Here is a 27262-nt window from a genome sequence, read left to right as displayed (position 1 = left end):
CTACCAAAACCCCTATTCACACTCTTATCACCCTCTTCTAGATCACTTCAACTTGCGTTTCACAAGTTTTCCACTAAACCGTCTCTCTCCCCTTCAATCTGTTCAAAATTCTGCACGACTTACATTCTGCCAAGGTCGCTATGCTCACATTACTTCTCCCCTCAATTCACTTCATTGGCTCCCTATCCATTTCCACATACAGTTCAAACTCCTCTTATTGACTTATCAGTGCATTCACTCTGCAGCTCCTCTCTTCTCTCCTTATATTTCTCCCGGGAACTCTATTCATTAGGGAAGTCTCTCATATCTGTACCCTTTTCCTCTACTGCCAACTCCAAACTCCATTCCTTCTATCCAATGGTGCATCTAGTATACTTGATACCCAGAGCTGATCATTTTTTAACACCCCCTCCTCTATATAAAAAGTTATTTTTACTAATAATCCACGAGTCATACAACAAGGGTGCATCTAGGAAAGGCAATATCTTAAACACTGTAGTGAGCACTAGAATATTAGTACACCCATTGTAAAACTAAACAAAAAAAATCTTTATCCCAGAACAAGCAAGCAGCATATTCTCACATATGGGTGACGTCAACCACAGAGCCCCGATGCAGACAGCTTCACAAGCAGACTTGCTTGAAGAACTTTTAGAAAGTTCACAACTGCCGCATCGCGCATGCGCAAGTGCCTTCCCACCCGACATAGGGCGCGAATCTCCTCAGCTTCTCAGTTCTAAGTTTTTCCGCAGAGCTGAGAAGCCCTCGTTCCAAGGCTCTGCGTAAGAGTTAGTTCTTTTTCTGCCTTCTCATCACTGCGGCTCATTTTTGACAGGGTTGCTGCTTTGTGCGTGTACTAACAAAAAAAAAAAAAAGATTTTTTGATTTTTTGGGGGAGGGGGGTCGTGTCACTGTGGGGCCTGTTCCGCGGCCTCAGCCTGCAGGCTTCAATTTAGCTGCGGCCATCTTCCATTCCATGTTCCAGCCAGTTACGGGGTTCAAGAAGTGCAGCCAGTGTCAGTGCGTGATCTCACTCACTGACCCACACAAGTGGTGTATTCAGTGTCTAGGGCCGGATCACCACCCGGAGTCATGCGCTCGCTGTGCTACACTTCAAAATCGAGCCCTTAAACGACGTCATGTTCAACTGGAAAAAATATTTGGGGGCATAGATTTAACTCCAGACAAGTCCTCGACCTCGACTTCGATGAAGTCTTCTGCGGGGCTAAAAGCTTCGACCTCAACTTCTGCCTCGGCCTCGATCAAACCCTCTTCGATGGGGAAGCCCTCATCCTCGACAAAATCTACCAAGTCATCTCCGGAGGGGCCGTTATTCTCAGTGTCTCCATCAGATCAGTTGTCTAAGCCATCCCTTCAGTAGTTTCAGACACCGAGCTTAGTCAGGCCAGTTAATTTGAGGCTTCCAACGAAGCGTTCCTCCAGATCAAGGGAACACTCTTCCTTGAGGTCTTCTTCCTCGTAGTCTATAGCCACAGCAATTATACCAACTCCATTGGTCTTGGTGCCGGCTTTGCAGAATAAGAACATAAGAATTGCCTCTGCTGGGACAGACCAGTGGTCCATCATGCCCAGCAGTCCGTTCATGCGGCGGCCCTCTAGTCAAAGACCAGCACCCTAACCGAGACTAGCCCTAACAGCACACGTTCTTGTTCAGCAGGAACTTGTCTAACTTTGTCTTGAATCCCTGGAGGGTGTTTTCCCCTATAACAGCCTCTGGAAGAGCATTCCAGCTTTCTACCACTCTCTGGGTGAAGAAGAACTTCCTTACGTTTGTACGGAATCTATCCCCTTTCAACTTTAGAGAGTGCCCTCTCATTCTCCCTGCCTTGGAAAGGGTGAACAACCTGTCCTTATCTACTAAGTCTATCCCCTTCAGTACCTTGAATGTTTCGATAATGTCCCCTCTCAATCTCCTCTGTTCGAGAGAGAAGAGGCCCAGTTTCTCTAATCTTTTGCTGTACGGCAGCTCCTCCAACCCCTTAACTATCTTAGTCGCTCTTCTCTAGACCCTTTTGAGTAGTACCGTGTCCTTCTTCATGTATGGCGACCAGTGCTGGACACAGTACTCCAGGTGAGGGCTCACCATGGCCCGGTACAGCGGCATGATAACCTTCTCTGATCTGTTCGTGATCCCCTTCTTTATCATTCCTAGCATTTTGTTTGCTCTTTTTGCTGCCGCTGCACATTGCATACACAGCTTCATTGAATATGTTGGAAACTACTTCTACCAGTTTTTCTGTCGCTGCTTACAGGGTCAGGGTTCTCTTCTTCATCCCAACCTGCAATCTTTACATCTGATAGCTTGGTACCTTTCAACTTAACTTCCAACCTAGAGTTTTCTCAATCTGTAACAGACATTTTAAGAGGCTTCCAGAAAACCTTCCACCAGACAATGTTACAACCAGAAATGGACTAGGTTTTCTGTGTGGTGCAACCTTCATCACAAGGAGCCTTAGTCTACCTCCTTGTCTTCAGTTCTGGATTACCTGTTTCATTTATCACAATCAGGCTTCAAATCAACATCCATTAGAGTCCATCTCAGTGCGAATGCTGCTTTTCATCAGCCACTAGAGGGGAAACCTCATTCTGCTCATCCTGTGGTTTCCAGATTTATGAAAGGACTTTCAATGTCAAGCCACCTCTCAAACCACCTCCAGTAGTTTGGGATCTCAATGTGGTTCTTGCTACATTGATGAAGCCTCCATTAGAACCAATGTCTTTGGCTCATCTCAAATATCTCACTTGGAAAGTGGTCTTCCTTATTTCTCTCACATCTGCTCACAGAGTCAGCGAGCTACAAGCTTTAGTAGCGGATCCACCTTTCACAATTTTTCATCACAACAAGGTGGTACTCCGCACTCATCCTAAATTCTTACCTAAAGTTGTTATAGATTTTCATCTAAATCAATCTATTGTACTTCCAGTGTTTTTTCCAAAGCCTCATTCACACCCTAGAGAAACAGCTCTTCATATTCTGGACTGCAAGCGTGCTTTGGCCTTCTACTTACAAAGGACTAAGCCACATAGATCTTCTCCTCAACTTTTTGTCTCCTTTGATCCTAATAAGTTGAGACATCCAGTTTCCAAGAGAACAATCTCCAACTGGTTGGCTGCTTGCATCTCGTTCTGCTATGCTCAGGCTGGACTGCATCTAGAGGGTCGAGCCACAGCCCACAAAGTTAGAGCCATGGCTGCGTCTGTAGCTTTCCTTAGATCTACTCCTATTGAGGAAATATGCAAGGCTGCCACTTGGTCCTTGGTTCATACATTCACCTCTCATTATTGTCTGGATTCGTGGTCCAGACGAAATGGCCAATTTGGCCAGGCAGTATTACAAAATGTATTCTCCTGAATTTCCAACATTCCCACCTTTCCATTCTGGTTAGCTCGGAGGTCACCCATATGTGAGAATATGCTGCCTGTTTGTCCTTGGATAAAGCACAGTTACTTACCTTAACAGGTGTTATCTAGGGACAGCAGGCAGATATTCTCACAACCCACCCACCTCCCCTGGTTGGCTTCTTAGCTAGCTATCTGAACTGAGGAGACATGCGGCCTACGTCGGCGGGAAGGCACTTGCTCATGCGCGGTGCGGCAGTCGCAAACTTTCTAAAAGTTCTTCAAGCAAGTCTGCTTGTGAAACTGTCTGCATCAGGGCTCCGTGGTTGACATCACCCATATATGAGAATATCTGCCTGCTGTCCCTGTATAACACCTGTTGCGGTAAGTAACTGTGCTTTTCTGCCCCTTCCATAAACTGTCTATCCTGTGCCCCTTATCTCCTTTGTACATGATTAATTTCAGCTTTAACCCCTCTCCGTTTTTCTCAATCTCCACCCTCTCCCCCATAATCTGGCATCTCTCTCATCTCATTTCCTTCCTTTCTTCTCACCCCACTCCATGGTCTGGCATTTCTGTTCCCTTCCCTACCCCCATGCCCTAGCACCTCTCTCCTCTCCTTCCCTTCCATTTCTCCCTCCTCCTCCATGCTCTAGAATCTCTTCTCATTCTTTTCCCTCCCTCCTTCTTTTCCTCCATGCCCTAGCATCTCTCCTTCCCCTGAATGGTCTGGCATCTCCTTTCTTTCCTCCCCCTCCTTCCCTCTCCCCTTCTGTATGGTCTGGTATCTCTATTTCCTCTCCTCTCCCTTCCCTGATCTTCCTTCTCCCTCCCTCTCCTTCACCCCAATCAAGTACAGCATTTCTTTCCTCCTCCCATCCCCTCCCCTCCTCTCTCTTTTTCTTTCTTTGTCACCCCCACCCCCGTTGGCAGTACAGCATTCACAACTCGCTGCTCTTGCCAGCTTCGAGTCTTCTTCTCTGTCGGGTCCAGCATACTTCCTGCTTCCGTGAATGCAAGACCTGAAGGACAGCACTACTACTGAGCTAAGCCATATATGTAGTCTTTTCAGATTGATAATTTTGAATATCTGCTCAGATTTTCTTCCCTTGAATTTTGTTCTTTGTTTTATATTTTCTTTGTTGATCTTGTTTAGGTTCATTAATGCCCGAAGGCGTATTCTTCAGCCCATGTTGGATTCCAGCTGTGCTGAGACCCCCAAAACAAAGAAAAAAACTTCACAGAATCGACCTGTCCAGAGATTCTGGCCTGACTCAATTGCATCAGGAGCTGTTCAGCAACAACCGAATGAGATTACAGTTTCAGAAGGTAAAGAGTATGGATAGGCAGTAAAATGAAAATGCATTCTCTAGTGAGAAAGGACCCAGTACAAATGAAAATTATAGAAAATGTGTTCCACTTTTTGTGTCTTGATACAGTGAATATAGGTATATAACAGTTAACCAAACAATGTGCTTTAAGAACTCAGTGCTTATATAAATAGCAGTCAGCATATGCTTGGGGGGTGTATTATCCTGTAAGTAAGGATTCACAGTGCATGTTAAGGCTACCCAATTCACCAATTCGAATCGATTCATCGATTCACTTCGGTAAATCAATTTGAATCGATTTGTTTCCTTAAAAAATCAGACTCACCGATTCAGTGAGTCCTGAGTCTCCTCCGGGTCTCCTAAAGCAGCAGCAGTGGTGAACAGGCTGCTCCTGGCCTGTCCGCCGGGACCTTCCCACTGCCACATCACTGAAGATATAACTGATGACACAGCAGAGGGAAGCCCTGGCGGGCAGGCCACAACTCAAGCAGCCTCTTCGCTGCTGCTGCTTTTTAGGAGACCCAAAAATTGAGGTCTCACAGGGGGGGGGAAGAGTCAATAGGGAAGTGCTGCACAAGGGGATGGGAGGGAGAGATTGGAAAACTATGGAGGGATGGGAGGGAGAAATGGAATTCCCTTTTCTCACGCAGAATCTCACTGTGCAAGCCATGTCAGTATCGATGTGTTGCAGTTTTAGCAGCAATTCCCACATGCTGCCTGCTGCTGACCTGGAAGTCTTTCCATGGCAGAGGGGAGTCTTCCTGGTTAGCAGCAGGCAGCATGTGAGAGTCACTGCGGATACCACGACCTGAAGAAGAAACCTTGGTGTACAGGGCAGAAGAAGAAGGAAAGTTGGTGACACAGGGGGAGGGAAGAGGTAAGAGGAAGTAAAGTTAGTGGCACAGGGGGAGGGGAGGGGTGATAGGAACTTCAGGAAGGAAAGCTGGTGGCACAGGGGGAGGGAAGAGGGAAGAGGAGGGAAAGCTGGTGGCACAGGGGGAGGGAAGGGGAAGAAGAAGGAAAGATGGTGGCACAGGGGGAGGTGAGGGAGACATGCATGGTGAGGAGAGAGGATGAAATTGCACATAATGGAGGGGAGGAAGGGAAAGATGGTGCATGGAGGAGATTAGAGAGATTTGACATAGGGCAGAAGGAAAGGAGAGAGAGAGGTGTTGGATATGGAGGTAGATGAGATGGAGCGATACACAGCAGGTAGAAGGGGAGAAGGAATGATATGTTGGATACAAGAGCAGAATGGAGTGATGGAGAGATGCCTGGAAATGAGTGAAGCAAGAAAATGGGAGAAATGCTGGCCCACAAGGAAGAGTGCAGCAAGGAAGAGATAGGGAGCTATCAGGGTATAAGGGTGGAGGAAGAAAGATGCTGAGAATCATAGAACCCTGAGGTGGAGGAGAGGGTGGCAAAGAAGATAAGAAGATAGATATAACAGAGGGTAAAAATATGGTAATGGAGGTACATTGAAGATGAAAGGAAATGAAGGGCTGAGATGGGGAATGGGAGAGAAGATGGAAATCTGATAGGTAGCAGAAAAGTAAAAAAGAGAAGAGTAAGAAAGAGGCCGAAAAGAGCTAAAAAGGAATGATCAATAGGCTCGTGGTAACAACCTAAGATTGATTAATTTCCCAAATGGTTAAACGATATTTAAAGGAAATACTGGGAGTTACGTAGGAATGTCTACCTCCATTCTCTCAGGTTTACTATTTGCCTACAAAAAATCAAGTTCAACATCACATGATTAAAAATTCAGAGGTATTAGATGTTTCAACGTTACTTGAGACATCAGATAAAGAAATGGCAACTCCAGCGACATTAATTTTAATGGTGGCTCTTCAGCCAGATAAGGCATGGATTTTGAGACTATTCTTTAAAAACAGACAAAAAGAATTTCATGGACTTAAAATACAGATGTTTCCCGATCTCTCACGTGAGACGCAGAAGCGCCGACGCAAATTTCTTCTTTTGAAGCCAGGTGTTCTAGCTTTAGGGGCTACATTTTATTTAAGGCACCCTTGCAAGTGTATAGTGAATCACCGTGAGATTAAGTATGTTTTCTATGAACCTTTTCAGCTAACTAATTTCTTGGCATTATCTCGTCTGAAGGAAGAACATCATTAGCTCTTTAGATTAATATAGGCATTAGCCCTCAGCTCTACAGTTTTATATCATTATTTTCTCGTATTTTGTTAATCTTGGATCCTATTGTAGGACTTGAGTAAAGTTAACATATATTTTTTACTTTTCCATTGTCTTAATGTCAACCTGATGGAATTTGTTCATATGTTAAACTTATTTCTGTACAAGTTAATATGCTTGATATAAGTTTGAAAATGATAAATAAATTTTTAAAAAAAAGAAAATGGCGGAAGCACTGATAAAAGAAAACATCGATGAACATTTTGAAAGAAACAAACTTCTAATAACCAGCCAACATGGTTTCTACAAGGGGAGATCGTGCCTAACGAACTTATTGCACTTCTTCGAAGGAATTAACAAATGGATGGACAAAGGAGACCCCCATAGACATCATATATCTAGATTTCCAAAAAGCCTTTGACAAGGTGCCCCATGAACGCCTACTCCGGAAACTGAAGAACCATGGGGTGGAAGGAGACGTACATAGATGGATCAGAAACTGGTTGGCTGGTAGGAAACAGAGAGTAGGAGTGAAGGGCCACTACTCGGACTGGAGGAGGGTCACGAGTGCTCGGGCTGCTGCTATTTAATATATTCATAAATGATCTAGAAAAAGGGACGAAGTGTGAGATAATAAAATTTGCGGACGACACCAAACTATTTAGTGGAGGTCAGACTAAAGAGGACTGCGAAGAATTGCAAAGGGACTTGAACAAACTAGGGGAATGGGCGAAGAGATGGCAGATGAAGTTCAACGTTGAGAAATGTAAAGTATTACATGTGGGAAACAGAAACTCGAGGTACAACTATACGATAGGAGGGATGTTAATAAATGAGAGTACCCAAGAAAGGGACTTGGGGGTAATGGTGGACATGACAATGAAGCCAACGGCACAGTGCACAGGGGCCACTAAGAAGGCAAACAGAATGCTAGGCATAATCAAGAAGGGTATTACAACCAGAACGAAAGAAGTTATCCTGCCATTGTATTGGCCGATGGTGCATCCAATATTGGTCGCCGTACCTTAAGAAGGACATGGCTTTACTCGAGAAGGTCCAGAGGAGAGTGATGCGTCTGATAAAGGGGATGGAAAACCTTTCATACGCTGAGAGACTGGAGGAACTGAGTCTCTTTTCCCTGGAGAAGAGGAGACTTAGAGGGGATATGATAGAGACTTACAAGATCATGAAGGGCATAGAGAGAGTAGAGAGGGACAGATTCTTCAAACTTTCAAATAATAAAAGAACAAGAGGGCATTCAGAAAAGTTGAAAGGGGACAGATTCAAAACGAATGCTAGGAAGTTCTTCTTTACCCAACGTGTGGTGGACACCTGAAATGCGCTTCCAGAGGGCGTAATAGGGCAGAGTACGGTACTGGGGTTCAAGAAAGGATTGGACAATTTCCTGCTGGAAAAGGGATAGAGGGGTATAGATAGAGGATTACTGCACAGGTCCTGGACCTGTTGGGCTGCCGTGTGAGCGAACTGCTGGGCACAATGGACCTCAGGTCTGACCCAGCAGAGGCATTGCTTATGTTCTTAAGTAAAACATTTTATTTTAACTGTTTTAAATGGAATATGGACAATGATTAGCAAAAATATTGTTAAAATTTTGACAAATAAACATGCAGAATTTGCTAATTTTGTGCGCAGAAATTTGAATTTTTTTTGTACAGAATTCTGTCAGGAATAAACAAAGAGATAAAAGTGAGAGGGAGAAATCTTGCATATGGTGGAGGGGAGGGAGACATGCATGGATAAGAGAGAAAGAAAAAAATGTTGGACACAGGGTGGAGGGCAGGGAGGAGAGAGAAGAAAATGTTGTACATGATAATGGAGAGGAGGAAGGGAAAGATGCTGCATGGAGGAGAATAGAGAGGCACAAGGCAGGGAGAGCAAGAGAGAGAGAGATAGTAGACAGTGGGAAAAACCCAGAAATGTTAGATATGATAGTGGAAGGGAAGGTACAGAGACGAAAGATAAATGGTGAGCATGGAGAAAGAAGAAATTGTCCAATGGGTAGGAGACCCTGGTGATGGTGAGCGAGTTAACAAAAGACAAACAGAAACCAGAGCCTGGGACCAACATGATTTGAATAATAAGATGACCAGACAACAAAAGGTAGAAAAAATAATTTTATTTTCTATTTTGTGATTACAATATGTCAGACTTGAAATGTGTATCCTGCCAGATCTGGTGTTAGCGAGAGTGAGCAAGGACCTAACAGAGAGGAAAATTATTTTTTATTTTGCTTATACCACAGCACAAGTGTGGGGTTAGAGAAGGTAAAGGAGGGTGGGGTGGGTGAAGAGGCTACAAAAATAAACCCACCAGGCCATTAGAAAAACAACAACACCCAATTGGGCAGGAAAAGTGAATCAAATAAAAAAAATCAATTCAATAGGCCAAATCAAATCGAATTAAATTTTTTTTTCTCTGAATCGGGCAGCACTAGTGCATAGAATATGTGATATGTATATCTTATTCTTTCAAAGAAGTCTTAGTTCACATTGAAATAACAGGCCATCTTGGACTCTACAGTATATCTTTCTCATATTCTTAGCTCTATGAACTTACCTCTGGTTCAGTAACATGAAGCCTTCCCCTCTAAATGACACAGTGGCTCCTGTATAATATTATTTCTGTTACATCCCTACCGGATTCAGTACGCTAGGTGTTCAATCCCTTCCCACAATCTGGGAGTTGCAGAAATCCAAACACTTTTCTGAGCACATGCTCCTCCCACCTCAGAGAGAGTTAGAGTCCCCTTGTAGTTTTCAATTCTTGCAAGCAGTCCATGCAGAAGTCTTTTGGATTTGCTCTGCATCTTTTTCTTATTTTTTCGCTTAAAATTCTTTTTTTCAGTGGCTTGAGTGCCTTGAGACCCAAGGCAGGATTAATTTGTCGAGGGCTCCTAGGCACACAAGTACACTGGGCCCCCTGCACCGCACCACCCCACCATGCACCCAGGCAGAAACAGGAAGCTACATCAGAGGGAAGCTTTGGGCAAGCAGCACCACTTGCAAAATTACAGTTCCCGTTGCCTTTCTTACCTGCGTTGCTTGCTTGTCTTACTTTCCGTCAATGGGGGGGGCCGCGTTGCTGATCGGGGGGGGGCCTGTGTTGTCGATCGGGGGGGCTGCTTTGCCGATCGATGCTGGAGGGGCCCATTGCCGTTTGGAAAAAATAATGTTGATGCTCTCCTTCATCGGGCCCCCTGACCATTTCGGGCCCTAGGCACATGCGTACTTGGCCTATTGGTTAATCCTGTCCTATTGAGACCCCTTTGTGGTGGTCCTCTGTCGGAGGAAAGGACACAGTCCCACGGAGCCGAACTCCTGCTTCACTGAGAAACTTTGGTGGATCTGTGGAGCTAGCCTGCTGTGTGCCACCTTCCTGGACTCAGGGTTCATTCCCTGGAAGCTCACTTGCCCCTGACCTTGTCAGGGGTTTAAGCACAGGCTGCATCCTATGAAAAAATCTTCTGGGTTTCAGGGTGCAAACTGCATTTCCCAACTCAGTCACATGGAGAGGATTTGTGTTTCAGGGTGCAAACTGCATTTCCCACCCTCAGTCATGTGGAGAGGATTTGTGGGGGTGGAGGTTACAGTTGGTTTCCGTTCAACTGGCAGTCTGAATATCTTCAAGTCTGGTAATTTTGGAGCTATTCTGAGGCAGAAAATCCTTTTCCTCCATTCAGCTGCAGTGAAAAAAGCTGACAGGCAGGCATTTCTGAGACTGTGAGTAAATCTCCATTATCTCCTATGGGAACTTATGGGATGAACTGTGAAATTCTCTAAAACTCATTTTTGAGAGTTTTTGAGGGTAGGGTTCAGGTCTCCCACCGACCCAAACCCCAAATTGATATTTTTATGTTCAGATTTTGCTGTTTTTGGTGCAAATTCACTGGCAGCGGCCATCTTAGATTTTACATGATGGAAGAGATGTCCCAATCTTGGGCCCTGTCCAATGGCAGCCCTCTGGAGAGGCCATGAGGTGGCCTCAGTTCCACAAGGCAGTACCTATGCACGAAAACACCAGCGACACAGGAGATGGGGACTCTGACAGTGCTTCTGAGTCAGCAGAAGCTAGCTCCTGTGTTTAGCACAGGCCAAAGCGGGGGTCTGGGAAGGCCTCAAAGGGATGTGGGAGAGGGAGGGGCTGAGGCAAAGAGAGGGGAAGTAGGCAAAAGCCTCAATATGTGACTGTTATGGTGTAGCTGGGTTTAGGGAGAGGGGTATATTTGTGTGTGGTGGGAGGGTGTGTGTGTGGTGGGGGAGGGATGTGTGCTGTGTAGTGGAGGGAGTGGGAGGGTGGTAACACAATTTCTAGTACAATAGGTGAGACATTCTAGACCAGGGGTGTTTAACTTGCGGGCCGCATGCAGCCCCGTGAAGTATTTTGTGAGGCCCCGCTCGAGGGTGATGTGGCAATTTCCTCTGCTGCCCCCAGGTGTTTACATTCTTGCCGGTTCCCTCCTCTATCTTGCTGCAGTGTTCGCTCAAAGCCATGGGCAGCAGCTTCTACATGCCTCCTGCAGCTGACCCAAAAGCGTTCTGAGAAGGCTTCCAGATCAGCCGCGGAGGGTGCGTAGGAGCTGCTGTCCACGGCTTTGAGTGAACACTGCAGCAAGACGGATGAGGAAGCAGTCAAGAATGTAAACACCCACGGCACAGAAGGGAGGGAGGGATAAGGACATGTTAGGACTTGAGAGGGAGGGAGCACAAACAGGACAAATGAAGGAAGGAAGGAGGGGCATAAACTTAGGACACAGAGGGAAAAAGGGAAAGAGGGAGGGGAGCATAAGCCATAAGATGGAAGAATGGAGGGAGTGAGGGAAAGAGATGCTGAGGTGAGGGCGAGAATAGAAAGGGAGAATTGGGTGTCTGAGAGAGGGAAAGGTGCACATGGGGAGATGAAAAAAGAGGAGAACTGTTGGGCAGAGAGAGGAGGGAGGGAGAGAAAGAATTATTGGACATGGTGGTGGGAGAGGAGTGAGGTAGAAATGCATGGGCGCAGAGAGAAGGAGAACATACCGAGCCGAGGAAGCCTCCTGAACTTTTTTTTAAGTACAGAGGTGCTAGATTGGGTGTGGGGGGAGAGCTTATGGGGCCAGAAACAGAGGACAGAGAGAGATGGTGGGCAATGGTCTGAAGGGAGAGAAGTTGTACCTGGGGTGGTGTGGAGGAAGAGTGAAAGAGATACTTGAAGGGAGAACTGTTGGAAAGAGAAAGGGAGAAATGGTGGACCTAGGATAGGGAGGCAGGCAGGCAGGGGATAGGGGGCAGTTGGGAAGAGAAAGGGAGAGAAGTTGAATCTGGGGATGGAAGGGAGGGAGGGAGAAATGTTAGGCCAATTGTTCTTCATTGGAAAAACAATTAACATGTATCATACCATAAATGGTGGAATACTTTATGTGTAGACAGGAACTATGAAGAGATTACAGCATTAAAACAAAATCACTTCCCATCCTTTATTAAAAATTGAAAAATTCTAGATAGACGTTTTTTTTTATTATGCCCCTCCATGTAAGTCCCCTTTTGGCCTAAGGCCCTAAACGTTGAAAGTAGAAGCAGAAAAAATGTCCATTCTCAAAAATAAAATCCAAAAGGAGATTTTTTTTTATAATGGTCTGCCTCTACGTTCAGCTGTTTAAATGCCTGGACCACCACTACGTCTACACTTACCACATATAATGAACCCAAAAAAAGCCTAAGTTCCAAACGCCCAACACAAGAGCTTTTAGGTGAAGGAGGAGCCAGTCCTTCACCTAAAAGCTGGATTCTGTAACCGGTGTCTGTTTAAAAACAACACCGTTTACAGAATCCACCCCCCCCCCCCAACAACGATTGTGGTAGGAGAAATGGCTCATCTCCCCTGCCATGATAGCAATACCACCAAGTGCCGCCAAACGCGGCACTTGGGATCGCTATCGCTGCAGGAGAGATGAGCCATCTCTCCTGCCACGATAAACCCATACCCCCTGCCACGATCCCCCCCTAAACCCCCGATCGGCCCCCCACCTGCTGACCCCACGACCCCCCCCCGCCACCCCACAATACTACCCCCTCGACATCAACTCCCTCAGGCCCAGCCTGAGCTTAGCACATCAACGTCACATGATACTGGTACGATGTCTGCATCAATACAGCGTCACTCTACATCACAGTATCGACGCCCTGCATCGCAGCATCGGCACTCTGCATTGAAGAATTGATGTTCTGCATCCCAGCTAGATCCAAGAGGACATCACATGGTACTGACTCTCCATTGCATCGATGTTGTTCGTCATTGGATCAGTACTGACATCGTCGAAGAAACTCTTTTCAACGCTCTCACATTCATCAGACTCCTCAACCTAGAAAATCTTCGTCCTACAGAGAATCTCCTGGGGTACAAGATGTTGATTCTGACCTGTCTCAACACAATACTGATACTGAGTATGAGTCTACATTATCATCTACAGAGTCCTATGACATCCCTTCAGATCCATCTCCTCCTCCTCCCAGATGAAGATCTTCTCCAGAAGGATTTTCATTTACCAAGTATATCAGGCAGATGGGGAAAGCTTTGCCTGTTAAACTGGAGTCAGATACTGATCCCAGAGCAGAGCTCCTTGATGCCTTAGATTACGATCAGCCGCCTAAAAATCTTCTTAAGTTGCCTCTGCACAATCTTCTCAAAGATGCGCTCTTTAAGAACTGGGAGATCCCTATCTCTGTTACTATAGCTCTTAGAAACATTGACTCTGTTTATTGAATGCAATCTTGTTCTGGATTTGATAAATTGCAATTATCACATCAATCGTTGCTTGTTGAATCAATTCTTAAAAAATCCTCCAGCTCCAAGGACTATGCCACTACATTACCAGGATGTGAGGGTCATACTATGGATAAGTTTGGACACCGTCTTTACTATGTTAGCTAACCGAGTTCTCATCTACAGCTTCTACATGTGTTATCTTAACCCTTTAATTGGCAGATAGTGAAACTGCTGCTTTATGGAACTTAATGTTGAACGAGAGCAACAGTGCCAAGTAACAGACATTTGGAAATGCAGATCTCCCATAAGAGCCATAGAAGACACATGTTGCTTCTGAGCAACAATGCCAAATAAAGGGCTACACAGCTCATAAAGATGTTGGCTGATTTTAAGCAGTATATTCCATTGGCTGCCTACCAGAATTTCAACAGACTACTCACAGTCTACTTCAAATGTGAAAATTTATGGAAAGAACAGCATTCAACACATTTGAGATAACATCCAGAGCATCAGCAATGTCTATTGCTATGAGGCGTCTTGCATGGCTGCAAGTCTCAGACATGGATATTAATCTTCAAGACCAGTTGGCAAACATTCCTTGTCTCGGTGAAGAACTCTTCATCAACAAGGTGGAGGATGCTACTCAACAGCTTACTCGGCCTGAGCAGAGTTGGAATACTTTAACAGGATCTAAGGCTAAGGCTCAACCAGCTAAGCCATCTCAAAGAGCTACTTCTTTTTCCTATAAGAGGCATTATCCAACAACATTTGTTTAAGCCTTCACCACAGAAGAGGCAGAAACAACAGAGGCCTCAGAAGCCCCAGTCTTTGGCTCCTCAGAAGCCAGCTCAGTCTTTTTGACATGCTTTTAGACAGCATAGCCAAAATTCCTCCTCAGCCTCTTCCCCAACACATCGGAGGTCAATTTTTGTTGTATCATCGGCACTGGACTCTCATTACCATGGACACCCAGGTCCTCAGAGTTATCAAGGAAGGTTATTCTCCATTTTATCACCATTCCTCCAGACCTCCCTTTAAGAGAGTCCTCTTTCATATCTCAACAGATGTCCCTTCTTCAGAAAATTGAAGCTCTACTTCAACTAAATGCCATAGAAGTCATTTCCTCTTCTCAGAAAAACCAGAGATTCCTCACCAGGTATTTCCTAATTCCAAAGAAAACAGGAAGTCTTCATCCAATTCTCAACTTCCGAGCCTTAACCAAATATCTAGTGAAATAAATGATTGGCTGTGCTCTCTAAAACTCAAAAAGGCCTACACACACATATTCATACATCCCGTTCACTGAAAGTTTCTGCATTTTTGGATAGCTCATCAACACTTCCATTATAAAGTTCTGCCATTCGACCTAGCTTCTTCTCCAAGAGTATTCACCAAGTGCCTAGTGGTGGTGGCAGCAACCCTATGTAACCATGGGTTTCAAGTGTTTCCATAGCTGAACGATTGGCTGATAAAAACTCCATCTCCTCAAGCAGTGCACTCAGCAATACAGATGACAATAACTTTTCTCCAGCTTCTAGAGTTTGAAATCAACTTTCCCAAGTTGCAACCAACCCTCTCAAGTGCTGAAATTCATAGGAGCCCTACTCAACACCACTTTTCTGTGGTCTTTTCTACCTCAACAAAGAGGAGACACCTTACTTTATCTTTGCAGTCATATCTCCACTCTACAAACCATCTTAGCAAGACAAATGATGTGACTTATAAGTCACATGGCAACCCCCCTTTACATGACTTCATTTTAAATCAGCTCAGTTGACCTTAGCATCTCAAAGGTCTCAAGCCCTCAATCCCTTATCTTGATGGATCACAGTCATGTTAGAGCAGCAGGCAATTTGCAATACTCTAAAAACCTTTCAGGAGCATCTTTCCAACCAAGTCCTCCTTGTTCGAATAGACAATCAAGTAGTGATGTACCAGTGTAGGTGACCAGTGGAGTACCGCAGGGCTCGTTCCTGGGTCCACTCCTTTTCAACATATTCATAGGGGATCTGACTCAAGGGCTTCAAGGTAAAATAACACTATTCGCCAAACTATGTAATATAGTAAGTGAATGCAGTTTACAGAATTATATGGCGCAGGACCTGCTTACATTGTAAAGTTGGTCCTCAACCTGGCAGCTAGGCTTCAATGCTAAGAAATGTAAGGTCATGCACCTCGGAAGCAGAAATCCATGCAGGACGTACTTCTTGAACGGAGAAACTTTAACTAGGACTTCAGCAGAACGAGATTTAGGAGTAATCATCAGTGCAGACATGAAAACTGCCAATCAAGTGGAGAAGGCTTCATCTAAGGCAAGGCAGATATTGGGTTGTATCAATAGAAGTTTCGTCAGCCGAAAGCCTGAAGTCATAATGCCGTTGTACAGGGCCATGGTGAGATCTCATCTGGAGTACTGTGTGCAATTCTGGAGGCCACATTACAGTAAAGATGTGCGCAGAATTGAATCGGTTCAGCGGACGGCCACCAGGATGATCTCGGGGCTCAAGGGTCTCTCGTACAAAGAGAGACTGAACAAATTGCAGCTCTACACTCTCGAGGAACGTAGGAAGAGGGGAGACATGATCGAAACATTTAAGTACCTCACGGGACGTGTCGAAGTGGAAGATGATATTTTATTTCTCAAGGGACCCTCGGCCACAAGAGGGCACACGCTCAAACTCAGGGGCGGAAAATTTTATGGCGACACCAGAAAGTATTTCTTCACAGAGAGAGTGGTTGATCATTGGAACAAGCTTCCAGTGCAGGTGATCGAGGCAGACAGCGTGCCAGACTTTAAGAATAAATGGGATACCCAAGTGGGATTCCTATGAGGGTCAAGATAAGGAAATTGGGTCATTAGGGCATAGACAGGGGGTGGGTAAGCAGAGTGGGCAGACTTGATGGGCTGTAGTCCTTTTCTGCCGTCATCTTCTATGTTTCTATGTTTCTACATCAACAAGCGGGGGGGCACAGTTTCTCTTCAAGAAGTTGAGCGCATTTGGAATTGGGCACGTGATCGAGGCAGACAGCGTGCCAGACTTTAAGAATAAATGGGATACCCATGTGGGATTCCTACGAGGGTCAAGATAAGGAAATTGGGTCATTAGGGCATAGACAGGGGGTGGGTAAGCAGAGTGGGCAGACTTGATGGGCTGTAGCCCTTTTCTGCCGTCATCTTCTATGTTTCTATGTTTCTACATCAACAAGCGGGGGGGGGGGCACGGTTTCTCTTCAAGAAGTTGAGCGCATTTGGAATTGGGCAATTCCTCGCAACATCTTTCTCAAAGCCATGTATGTGCAAGGCAAGCAGCCCTCACCAACAAGCTCAACAGATTTCTCCAACCACATGAGTGATCTCTTACAGTCTTATGCCACATATTTTCTCTTTGGGGGACTCCTCAGATAGACTTGTTTGCATCTCCCCACAACCACCAATTGCCTCAATTCTGCTTCAGACAGTACTCATCTCATCGTCTCGAAGCAGATGCATTTCTTCTGGATTGGACGAACAAGTTCTTCTATGCATTTTTGCCAATCCCTCTCATTCTAAAGACCTTAGTCAAGCTCAAGCATGAGCCAGCTCCTCGGTGGGCCAGACAACCTTGGTTTTCCCTTCTACTTCAACTGAGTGCCAAGGATCCAATTTCTTTACAGATCTTTCCACCTCTGCTCACTCAGGGTCAAGGATCTCTTTTACATTCCAATCTGCAATCTCTGCACCTAACAGCTTGGTTCCTCTTGGTCTAACTTCAGCAGATTCTAATCTTTCTGACTCAGCATTGCTGAGTAAAAGGCTTTCTAGAAGCAGCTATAATGCTTGTACTATCAACATAAGTGGACACGCTTCAGTTTGTGGTGTAATCTCTATGACCTGAATACTTCCTCTTCTTTTCTTCCTTCAGTGTTGAGTATCTTCTCCATTTATCCAATTCTGGACTTAAGACTACTTCGGTCAGAGTTCACCTCAGTGCTATCAGTGCTTTCCATGCTCCTGTCAACAATAAACCTGTGGCCATTTATCTGCTTGTTTCCTGGTTTATGAAAGAACTTTTCAACTCTAAACCTCCGCTCAAACCATCTCCAGTTGTCTGGGATCTTACTGTAGTCCTAGCCAGTTTGATGAAGTCGACATTTGAACCACTGACAACTACTCATTTTAAGTGTCTCTTTTGGAAAGTAATCTTCTTGATCTCTATCACATCTGCTCATCAAATGAGTGAACTTCAAGCATTGATTTGCGACCCACCTTTCACAGCATTTCATCATGACAAGGTGGTTCTCAGGACCCATCCTAAATTCCTCCCAAAAGTAGTCACGGAATTTCACCTAAACCAATCCATTGTGTTTCCATTTTTTTTTCCTAAAGCCTCATTCTCATCCTAGAGAAACAGCTCTGCATGCTTTGGCTTTCTACATACAAAGGACTAAGCCACACATGGTTCATCTCATTTGATCCTAATAGATTGGGCCTCCCTCTCACCAAATGAACTATTTCCACATGGTTAGCGGCCTGTATTTCCTTTTGCTATGCTCAGGCTGGGCTGCAGCTCAATGGGTATGTTACAGCACACAAGATCTGAGCTATGGCAGTGTCAGTGGCATTTTTGCATTCTCCTCCTATTGAAGATATTTGCAAAGCAGCTACTTGGTTCTCAGTTCACATATTCACATCTCACGACTGTCTAGAATCCTATTCCAGATGAGATGGTCATTTCAGCTAAGCAGTATTACACAATTAATTTTCTTCTTAAATGCCAACTCTCCCTCCATCCCATTGCAGTAAGCTAAGGAGTCCCACATGTGAGAATATTCTGCCTGCTTGTCCTAGGATAAAGCTCAGTTACTTATTGTAACAGGTGCTATCTGAGGACAATAGGCAGATATTCTCATATCCCTCCCACTTCCCCTGGTAGGCTTTTTAGCTTGCTTATGGAACTGAGGTACCACGAACTGACGGGCAGTAAGGCACTCGCACATGTATGGTGTGATCAGTCGCAAAGTTTCTAAAAATGTAAAATGGTAATGCACTTTCAACAATGTTTGTACCGGGCTCCATGGATGACGTCACCCACATGTGAGAATATCTGCCTGCTGTCCCCAGATAACACCTGTTACGGTAAGCAATTGTGCTATATTATTTCCTTGAATTTATTATTGTGTGACCACTTGATTGCTCAATAAAATATATTTGACTATAAATGTATGCTTGTTGAATATGCATGTTAACTGTAAAATAAAAAAATACAAATTTCTGTGTTAAGACATCTGGGTGACCTTACCAGCCCACTAAATTTGATTATGATATTGATCACCTCAGTGCTCATAATTCTTGTTTTATACGAGGGGCCACTGAAAAGTTCTTAGTCCAGCCAAGAAGAGAATGATGTGGAGCGATGAAACATACAAGTTATTCCACACTTTTCTAGACACTTTTAATTTCAGTGATATGAAATGAAACAAAAGTGTCAAGGAAAGTGTGAATAACTTGTAAGTTTCATGGCTCCACATCATTCTCTTCTTGGTTGGTCTGAGAACTTTTTAGTGGCCCCTCATAGAGGATGTTAATGTCATTGCATCTGTTTACTGACTGGATTCAAAGGTTCGTCCTCTTTTGCATAGTTGATGATACTTTTTCAGCATCTTCAGGTTTCTTCTGTACTTTATCCATATTTCTCAACTCCAAAACATGGTGAGGATTATAAATGCTAGATAAATCATGAGCTTTATCTGATCATTGAGCACTTTGTTTCTTCAGCAACCAAAAGCTGTACTTGCATATTTGAGGCAGAATTTAATTTCTTTGCATTTGTAAGGCTTCTATGAGAGATGCTTTCAAAAGAACAGGAAATTACAGTTCTTCAGAATTGCAGTATGAATTTGAATTATCTGCGCAGGAAGCAACTATTTGATCACCAGTTAACAGAGAACCTGACTTTTGAATGTTAAGCATCAATCCCATTTCTTGTGTGCCACAGTAAAGACTGCCGGTATCACTGTAAATTTACTTTTAAGTAAGCACACACTGACTGAAGTCAGGGTGATTTTGGTTCTAGATCAGTCATATGACATTAAACAACTTTCTTTTTATTTAATAGTTTAGAACCACTTCAGCTAAAAGCTTGTTGGTGGTCAGATGTAGAAGAATGCTGAGGAATGCAGTACCATTTAATCTCAAGGAAAATGACAGTAATTGACCTAAAGGGATAAGAATAAGGGAAGGCAGGTTGTGGATATCTTCAGCCCTATCCAGATCCTGGAAATAGGCATACAAAGGCAGTAAGATTGCATGTTGATTGAGATTAACAAACTACAGACAATGGCATCTGTCCAGAAGCAAGCCTACTGCAATTCTTTCTGATTTCAATGAGATAATATATGTAGTACAATGAAAGAATCAAGACAAGACACTTGCACTTTATCAAAATTATGCAAGGAAATTAATTTCCATGCTTATTTTAAAATTAAATCTATCCAGTCCTTAATGTGATCCCTAGTGTGCTCTTCACTTGTGATCATAATAGAGATTTACTGATCTTATGCTTAAATCATGAAAACATAGATTCATTTGGATTTGGGTTACAATTCTGATATTTTTACTTGAACAATCTTCTTTCGTCTTCCTTTATTCTAGGAGCCATGGTAACTATTACAGCCCCTGTCAACATGAATATAGATAGCCTGCAATCTCTTTCCTCTGATAGTGCCACCTTGGCTGTTCAGCAGGTGATGATGTCAGGGCAAAGTGATGATGAATCACTCGAGAGTGCAGAGGAAGATGAGGAAGATCTTTCTGCAAGCAGTCTAACTGGGCTGGTACTTGATAACAGTGATTCCCTTCAATAGGCAATATGAGGATGGACCATATTCTCTTAGAAAAGAACAAGTGGACTATTTTGTAAATTGCACAACAAACATTTAACAGCAATTTCCTTTTTATCTGTTTTATATTTAGTATAGAAGGGTGCACTTTTTGTATTTCATGGTATAGTTAAAAAATGTCTGCCAATGACAGTGACTTTTTCCCATGTTGTTTTATGTCTCATTTAAAGCATATTATGTCATATATCTTTGTGAAAGAGAGGAAAAAGCGATGCAGTGCCCCGGACTGAAATGTCATTTTCTCTCCTCCTGCAAAATGGAAAATGTTATGGTCTAATGATTTCATCTAAAGACATCAGATATTCAGAATTTGAATTTATTCAATCACACGTTGGAAAGAAGTCTTTAACTAGGAAACTTTCTGTATCTTACAAAAGCAACTGCCAATATGAGTTGAGCATTGATGTAACTGAAAGAACATGAGTAAAGTGTGTGTGTTGGATGGTGGGAATCCATAGAAAGACTGACCAGAAATATCCCACTCTTCGAGTTATGAAAGAGCGTATAAACTAACTGTATAGCACATCCCATTCTTAGCAGTGGGGGTCAATAGTGAGACAGTACAGAAATATTCTTTTCTCAGGAGCAATAGGTAACTGGAAGAGACTATGGAAGTATTCCACTTCTGGATGTAAATAAGGATCTTTCAGAAAGAATATGTGGAAATATCTTGTTCCCAGGAATAAAGAAGAGGATATCAAAGAGGTTCAAATAACCTTTCACATCCATTCTCTCCTGTTTATCAATTACTTGGAAAAGCTCTATTTCTATCTTTCCAAGAATTAATGCAGAAATGTATTTTTGTAAATTTGTTGAGAAATGGAATTAAACTATTGAACATGGAACAAGGCAGAACAAAGCAAAATGTAATGGTGATGAAACAGATGAAATGTAATAAATCTATATCAAATCTAATCTAATCTGGGATTTATGAGTTGCACTATGCCTGCAAAAGTTCAAGGCACCTTAGAGCAGTGGTTCCCAACCCTGTCCTGGAGGACCACTAGGCCAATCGGGTTTTCAGGCTAGCCCTAATGAATATGCATGAGAGATATTTGCATATTCATGGAAGTGACAGGCATGCAAATCTGCTTCATGCATATTCATTAGGGCTATCCTGAAAACCCGATTGGCCTGGTTGGGAACCACTGCCTTAGAGTACAGTTTACGGAGAATAGTACAACACAAGGATGTTTAGAGATTCATTACAGTACAAGGATGCTATAGAATACATTACAAGACCTCGAGATTCTTTGAGGTAGTGTGTCGTGCATTTAAAGAGGTGAATTGGTAAAGCTCAGAGGAGCTGTGAAAGGACTTTGAGTGAATATTTAGGGGAGGATTACATATAGCAAGAGATCTGATAAGATTCGACAAAAGAAACTATGATGTAGTATATAGTCTGTTACAGTCATTACATACAGCAAGAGAGCTAATAAGATTCAACGAAAGATGCTATGAGGTAGGTAATAAGTAAGATACCTGCTAGTTCTCTGCCCAAGGAAATACTTTTTTACAGAAAGGGTGGTAGATGTGTAGAACAGTCTCCTGGAAGAGGTGGTGGAGACAGAGACTGTGTGAATTCAAGAAAGTGTGATAGGCATGTGAGATCTCTTAGAGGAAGAGATAATGGTTACTGCGGATGGGCAGACTGGATGGGCCATTTGGCCTTTATCTGCCATCATGTTTCAATGTTTCTAATTACATAGATTGATATGTTCTTCTTATAAGATTTAGTTTGGAAACCAAGCAATACGACTGCAATAATATTGGGCTTTATAAGAAGTTTATAGTATCTGTGACATTTCAGCTTTCTCAGACTGAATTTCATAGTTTCTAATAGATCCTCTCCATGATGCAGAAGTTTGGGATTTCTAATGAGTAAAAATAGGATATGGCATTTATACATGGATGATGTTGATAAGAGTTTCAGGATAAAATCTTCATTGAAAGCTTTTCAGAGTGCTACTTCAATATGACTAAGTAAAGATCACAGTCTCCTCTTCTACATTAGTCACCTCTCTATACTCAATACTTAAACGACTAATGTCTCCACTGTCTCATCACCTCTATAGTAGAAATTTTTAACGGGCTTCAGACATGCCATTTTTGTACGCCCACATATTTTGGCGATACAAAATGCTCTTAGTGGCTATGATTGCGGCTTCTTCATTCGCCCAAATTATTTATATTTTTATTTTCTTTTTTATTTTTAAAGTGCATGGTGCCCTCATAAATATTTGCAATAAAAATATTTTGCAATAAAATTTGACTTATCTTAAATATCTGTTGGTTCCTTAATAGGATCAAATATCGGGTAGGGGCTTGTCACATCAACATGTTTCGCCGTGAAGCTTTTTCAAGATAATATCCCCCTTTTTTTATTTTAACAGACCATCCCGATGTCAAAGTTTTCTGATCTAACAAAGATCTTTGTTAGATCAGAAAACTTTGACATCGGGATGGTCTGGTAAAAAAAGGGGGATATTATCTTGAAAAAGCCTCACGGCGAAACATGTCGATGTGACAAGCCCCTACCCGATATTTGATCCTATTAAGGAACCAACAGATATTTAAGATAAGTCAAATTTTATTGCAAAATATTTTTATTGCAAATATTTATGAGGGCACCATGCACTTTAAAAATAAAAAAGAAAATAAAAATATAAATAATTTGGGCGAATGAAGAAGCCGCAGTCATAGCCACTAAGAGCATTGTGTATCGCCAAAATATGTGGGCGTACAAAAATGGCATGTCTGAAGCCCGTTAAAAATTTCTACTATAGAGGTGATGAGACAGTGGAGACATTAGTCGTTTAAGACTTCAATATGACTAGCATATGCAGAACAGCATTATTGGCCAAACTCAAGGTTTCTTTCATTTTACTTGTTTCTCACAAGGTATACTACTACTACTGAGAAGCAATTTGGGAGGGGGATGCAGGGGTTGAATAAAAATAAATTAAATTTGCCAAGTCTTACATGTGCTGCTCCAGGCCCATTATTATAACCTGGGTAGGTGTTTTTCAGCATTAGAAAAGTTTTGTTTTGTTTTGACAGATACAAACTAAAGCTTTTGTATTTTAGGCTTTCTTGTGTACTGCAGTATTATCTAGAACAGTGGTCTCAAACACGCGGCCCGGGGGCCACATGCGGCCCACCAGGTACTATTTTGAGGCCCTCAGTATGTTTATCATAATCACAAAAGTAAAATAAAACAGTTTCTAGATAATATGGCTCTTTAGCTATAATGACAATATTATTATTATTAAGACTTAGCCAAAAGGAAAGATTTATAAATTATAAAGAGTTTTACCTCATGCAAAATTGTCATTTCTTTAATAAGACATTAACTATTTTTTCTGAGGCCCTCCACGTACCTACAAATCCAAAATGTGGCCCTGCAAAGGTTTTGAGTTTGAGACCACTGATCTAGAATGTACTGTGTTGTTTGATTTTTTTTGAGCAGTGGTGGAGAAGCATGCTAGCTGCATAAAGTAAAGCACTTGATGCAGTCAGACAGTGTCAGGAAGTAATCCACAAATGAGTTATGCTTAATGCTAGGCCTTAAACGTGACATCCTGGATGTAATACTTGTAATAAAATGTCTCCTCAGGGATCTGAGGTTTGATAAGGATAGGGTTACCAGATGTCCGGGTTTTCCCACATATGTCCTTTTTTTGAGGATTATGTCAGGAGTCCGGGCAGTTTTTTAATTTTATAACTTTTGTCTAGGGAAACCAGACATCTGGCACCCCCTACAGCAGCTCATGCACCTATCCAGAGTCCTCCTTCCCCCCCCCCTCTCGCAGACATAGGAGTTTGACTGGCAGCCCGAAGATCAGCTTTCCTGAACCATTCCTAGCATTGTGGCAGTGAATTTTCTCAGACAGCTTCTGTGAGAGAGCTGAAAGGCTGTAGCACTGATTCTGTCAGGTCACAGTGAGTACACAGGCTGATGCCCTGTAAGAGACATTGGGGGAAGTTCGAAAAGTCGGGTTTTGAGTTTTTTGAATGTTCCTCTATGTTCCTCCTCCTGAAAAATCCTAAAATTGCCATTTTTAGAATTTGGAAAATGTGAAAAATATTGCGATTTTGGTGTGAATTTTGTGACGGTGGAAATCTTGAATTTTTAGAATTTTTAATTTCTAAAGCTCCTTGCTTCTTCAAAACTGCAAATTTTGCCTGGAAATTTGCTGGGAAGGAGTCCTTGGGTTCTCCTCATATGGATGCTTGCCAGGATTGCACAAATATAGCGCTTTTAGAGCATTTTTGCACCACGTGCCATATGGCGCAGCCGGAGTGGGGGGAGGCGCAGCATTCAGCTTTGCCTCTCCCCTGCTGAAGCAGGTAACCAAACACTCAGCTAGCCCAATGGGGTGGTTTTTGTGGTTTTCGGGGCTCGGCATGGCTGGTAATTCCATCCGCAAGGCTGAGGACCCTGCACAGCCTCAGAAATTCACAGTTTAGCCCCCTTAGAGTGCCCTATGGCCCACGAGCCAGACCCCTTTTCAACAAATTTTTGACCACTGTGTTCTCCCTCTTGCACAGTCCCAATTCGCCTCTGGGGCATCTCTCAGTGCTGTTACTCCTTTGGACACGTCCTAGATTCATCCTGCTACTATGCTTGTGCTGCCTGCCCTGATCTGGGGGATCTGGATGCGGAAGATTTGATTGCTGACTCCTTAATTACAGGTGCAGTGCTTCCTGGGGCCGGAGATCAGGGGCTGTGTGCTGGATCTGTAGATCACTCTGGAGTTTTGGGAACCTGGAAATGCTTGTGAGCCTGCGTCTATTTGAGTCTGTTGCTTTGCCAGACCTTCTTTCTGAATATTTACAGGAGGTCCTTTTGGCCACTAAGCTAGTTCCATCCATTTCTTCCTCCATTTAAAAACTTTTCTCTTTAGAGATGCCTTTGATAATTAACTAAGTAGTTCGCAGGTTGAATTATATTTTTTACTGTATTATACTATGGCTTTTTATTTGCTTCCCTTTTTGTATTTTTCCTTGATTTTCCTGCTTTTCTTTAATGATTTTGTATTTCACCTCCCTCCTTTCCTTGTGTTTATGAGCTTGTTAAGTTAGTCCATTAATCCGCTAGGACGTTATGTATAGTTATGTATTGTATTGTCTCCCAAATATTGTAATTTTAACATGTTCATCGCTTAGAAATACGATTAAGCGATTAATCAAATAACTATTAAACTTGAAACTTGAAACTTTGTGGTGTGTGCTGGCAGTCTGCTACCTTGATAGGTACATTCTAGCCTCGGAGCAGTTTGACACTCTGGATGGTGCTTTGTAAATTACTAGAGCTATGTCACGCTGGTATTTTCTGGCATAGGAGTGTCAACAACTTTTGGATTAGTCCAGGATGGAGTTTTGGTGGTGTAGGCGACATGATGCACCTTTCTCCCCAGTGTGTTAGAAGTTAGTGTGTTAGAAGTTAGTGTTAGGAGATATGCAGGAGCACCATGTTGAGCTGGTCCTCAGGAAACGTTTTGACGTAGCTGTTTTAGGCATTGAAGCTGCTTCTGTGACGTCTTTTGTCGCAAGCATCTGTCGTGCTCAAAAGCGCACTCTGGAGAGTGAGGCATTGGTTCCCTGTCCTCAGCTTTTTTTGGCGGGGACAGATTATATGTCGGATACATTGTATGCCCTTATGCGAGTTTGACAAAGGTGTCAATGTACTCCATCTTTGCCCACAGAATTCTTTGGTTCAGATAGTGGGCTGTTGTTTCCACTTCCATAAGAACATAAGAATTGCCGCTGCTGGGCCAGACCAGTGGTCCATCGTGCCCAGCAGTACACTCCCACGGCAGCCCCCAGGTCAAAGACCAGTGCCTTAACCGAGACCAGTCCCACCTGCGTACACTCCGGTTCAGCAGGAACCTGCCCAACCCTGCCCTGAATCCCTGGAGGGTGTTTTCCTCCCACAACAGCCTCCGGAAGAGCGTTCCAGTTTTTTTACCACTCTCTGGGTGAAGAAGAACTTCCATACGTTTGTACGGAATCTATCCCGTTTTAACTTTAGAGAGTGCCTTCTCGTTCTCTCTACCTTGGAGAGGGTAAACAACCTGTCTTTATCTGCTAAGTCTATTCCCTTCAGTATCTTGAATGTTTCGATCATATCCTCTCTGTCTCCTCTTTTCAAGGGAGAAGAGGCCCAGTTTCTCTAATCTCTCACTGTACAGCAACTCCTCCAGCCCCTTAACCATTTTAGTCGCTCTTCTCTGGACCCTTTCGAGTAGTACTGTGTCCTTCTTCATGTATGGCGACCAGTGCTGGATGCTGTACTCCAGGTGGGGGCGTGTCATGGCCCGGTATAGTGGCATGATAACCTTCTCCTATCTAAACCGCTACTATTGACTGGGAAGTCAATTCAGAGTGGTTTACCAAAAAGAAGCTGGCCCTTGAAAGGAAGTCTGCTTAAAGTGGCCTTGGAGGCAGTGTCCCCAGCCCAATGACTGATCCAAGGAGTCTGGTACACAGACACTGCATAAGCAGAGACCTTACTAAGAATTCAAATTAGATCATAAAGGGCATCCGCCACATAATCCACACCATCTAGCACCAATGGAGGACAAGCACGTACCTCCACAGAGGACACACCGTACAGGAAGTGGCCACTACTACTTTGATACCTAAAAACACCACTTCAAAAAGCTTTTTCAACATAATGTCCACTCTGCAATCCTAAGAATCCTCAAGCATCAATCCCTCATTACTAGGGAGGGCCATGTATCAGATAACCTGCGCCACGGAAGGCTCTTTTG

The 27262-nt window shown here is 43.4% G+C and overlaps 1 protein-coding gene across 4 annotated transcripts in view; it reads left to right on the top strand.

Moving 5' to 3' along the window:
- PKNOX1 (PBX/knotted 1 homeobox 1) overlaps positions 1-21177 on the top strand; it is a 388408-nt gene extending 367231 nt beyond the window's left edge. For all 4 annotated transcript variants that reach the window (XM_033942740.1, XM_033942741.1, XM_033942742.1 and 1 more), the window contains 2 exons: positions 4517-4689; positions 20239-21177. In XM_033942740.1, coding sequence (XP_033798631.1) covers positions 4517-4689; positions 20239-20450 — 385 coding nt within the window. In that variant the 3' untranslated portion in view covers positions 20451-21177. The remainder of the gene's footprint in view (positions 1-4516; positions 4690-20238) is intronic.
- The last annotated feature ends 6085 nt before the right edge of the window (positions 21178-27262 follow it).

The sequence above is a fragment of the Geotrypetes seraphini genome, chromosome 4 (assembly GCF_902459505.1).
Source record: "Geotrypetes seraphini chromosome 4, aGeoSer1.1, whole genome shotgun sequence".
Lineage (NCBI taxonomy): Eukaryota > Metazoa > Chordata > Amphibia > Gymnophiona > Dermophiidae > Geotrypetes > Geotrypetes seraphini.
Note: the sequence above shows the minus strand (reverse complement) of the source record. Positions and strands in the feature narration are given on the sequence as shown.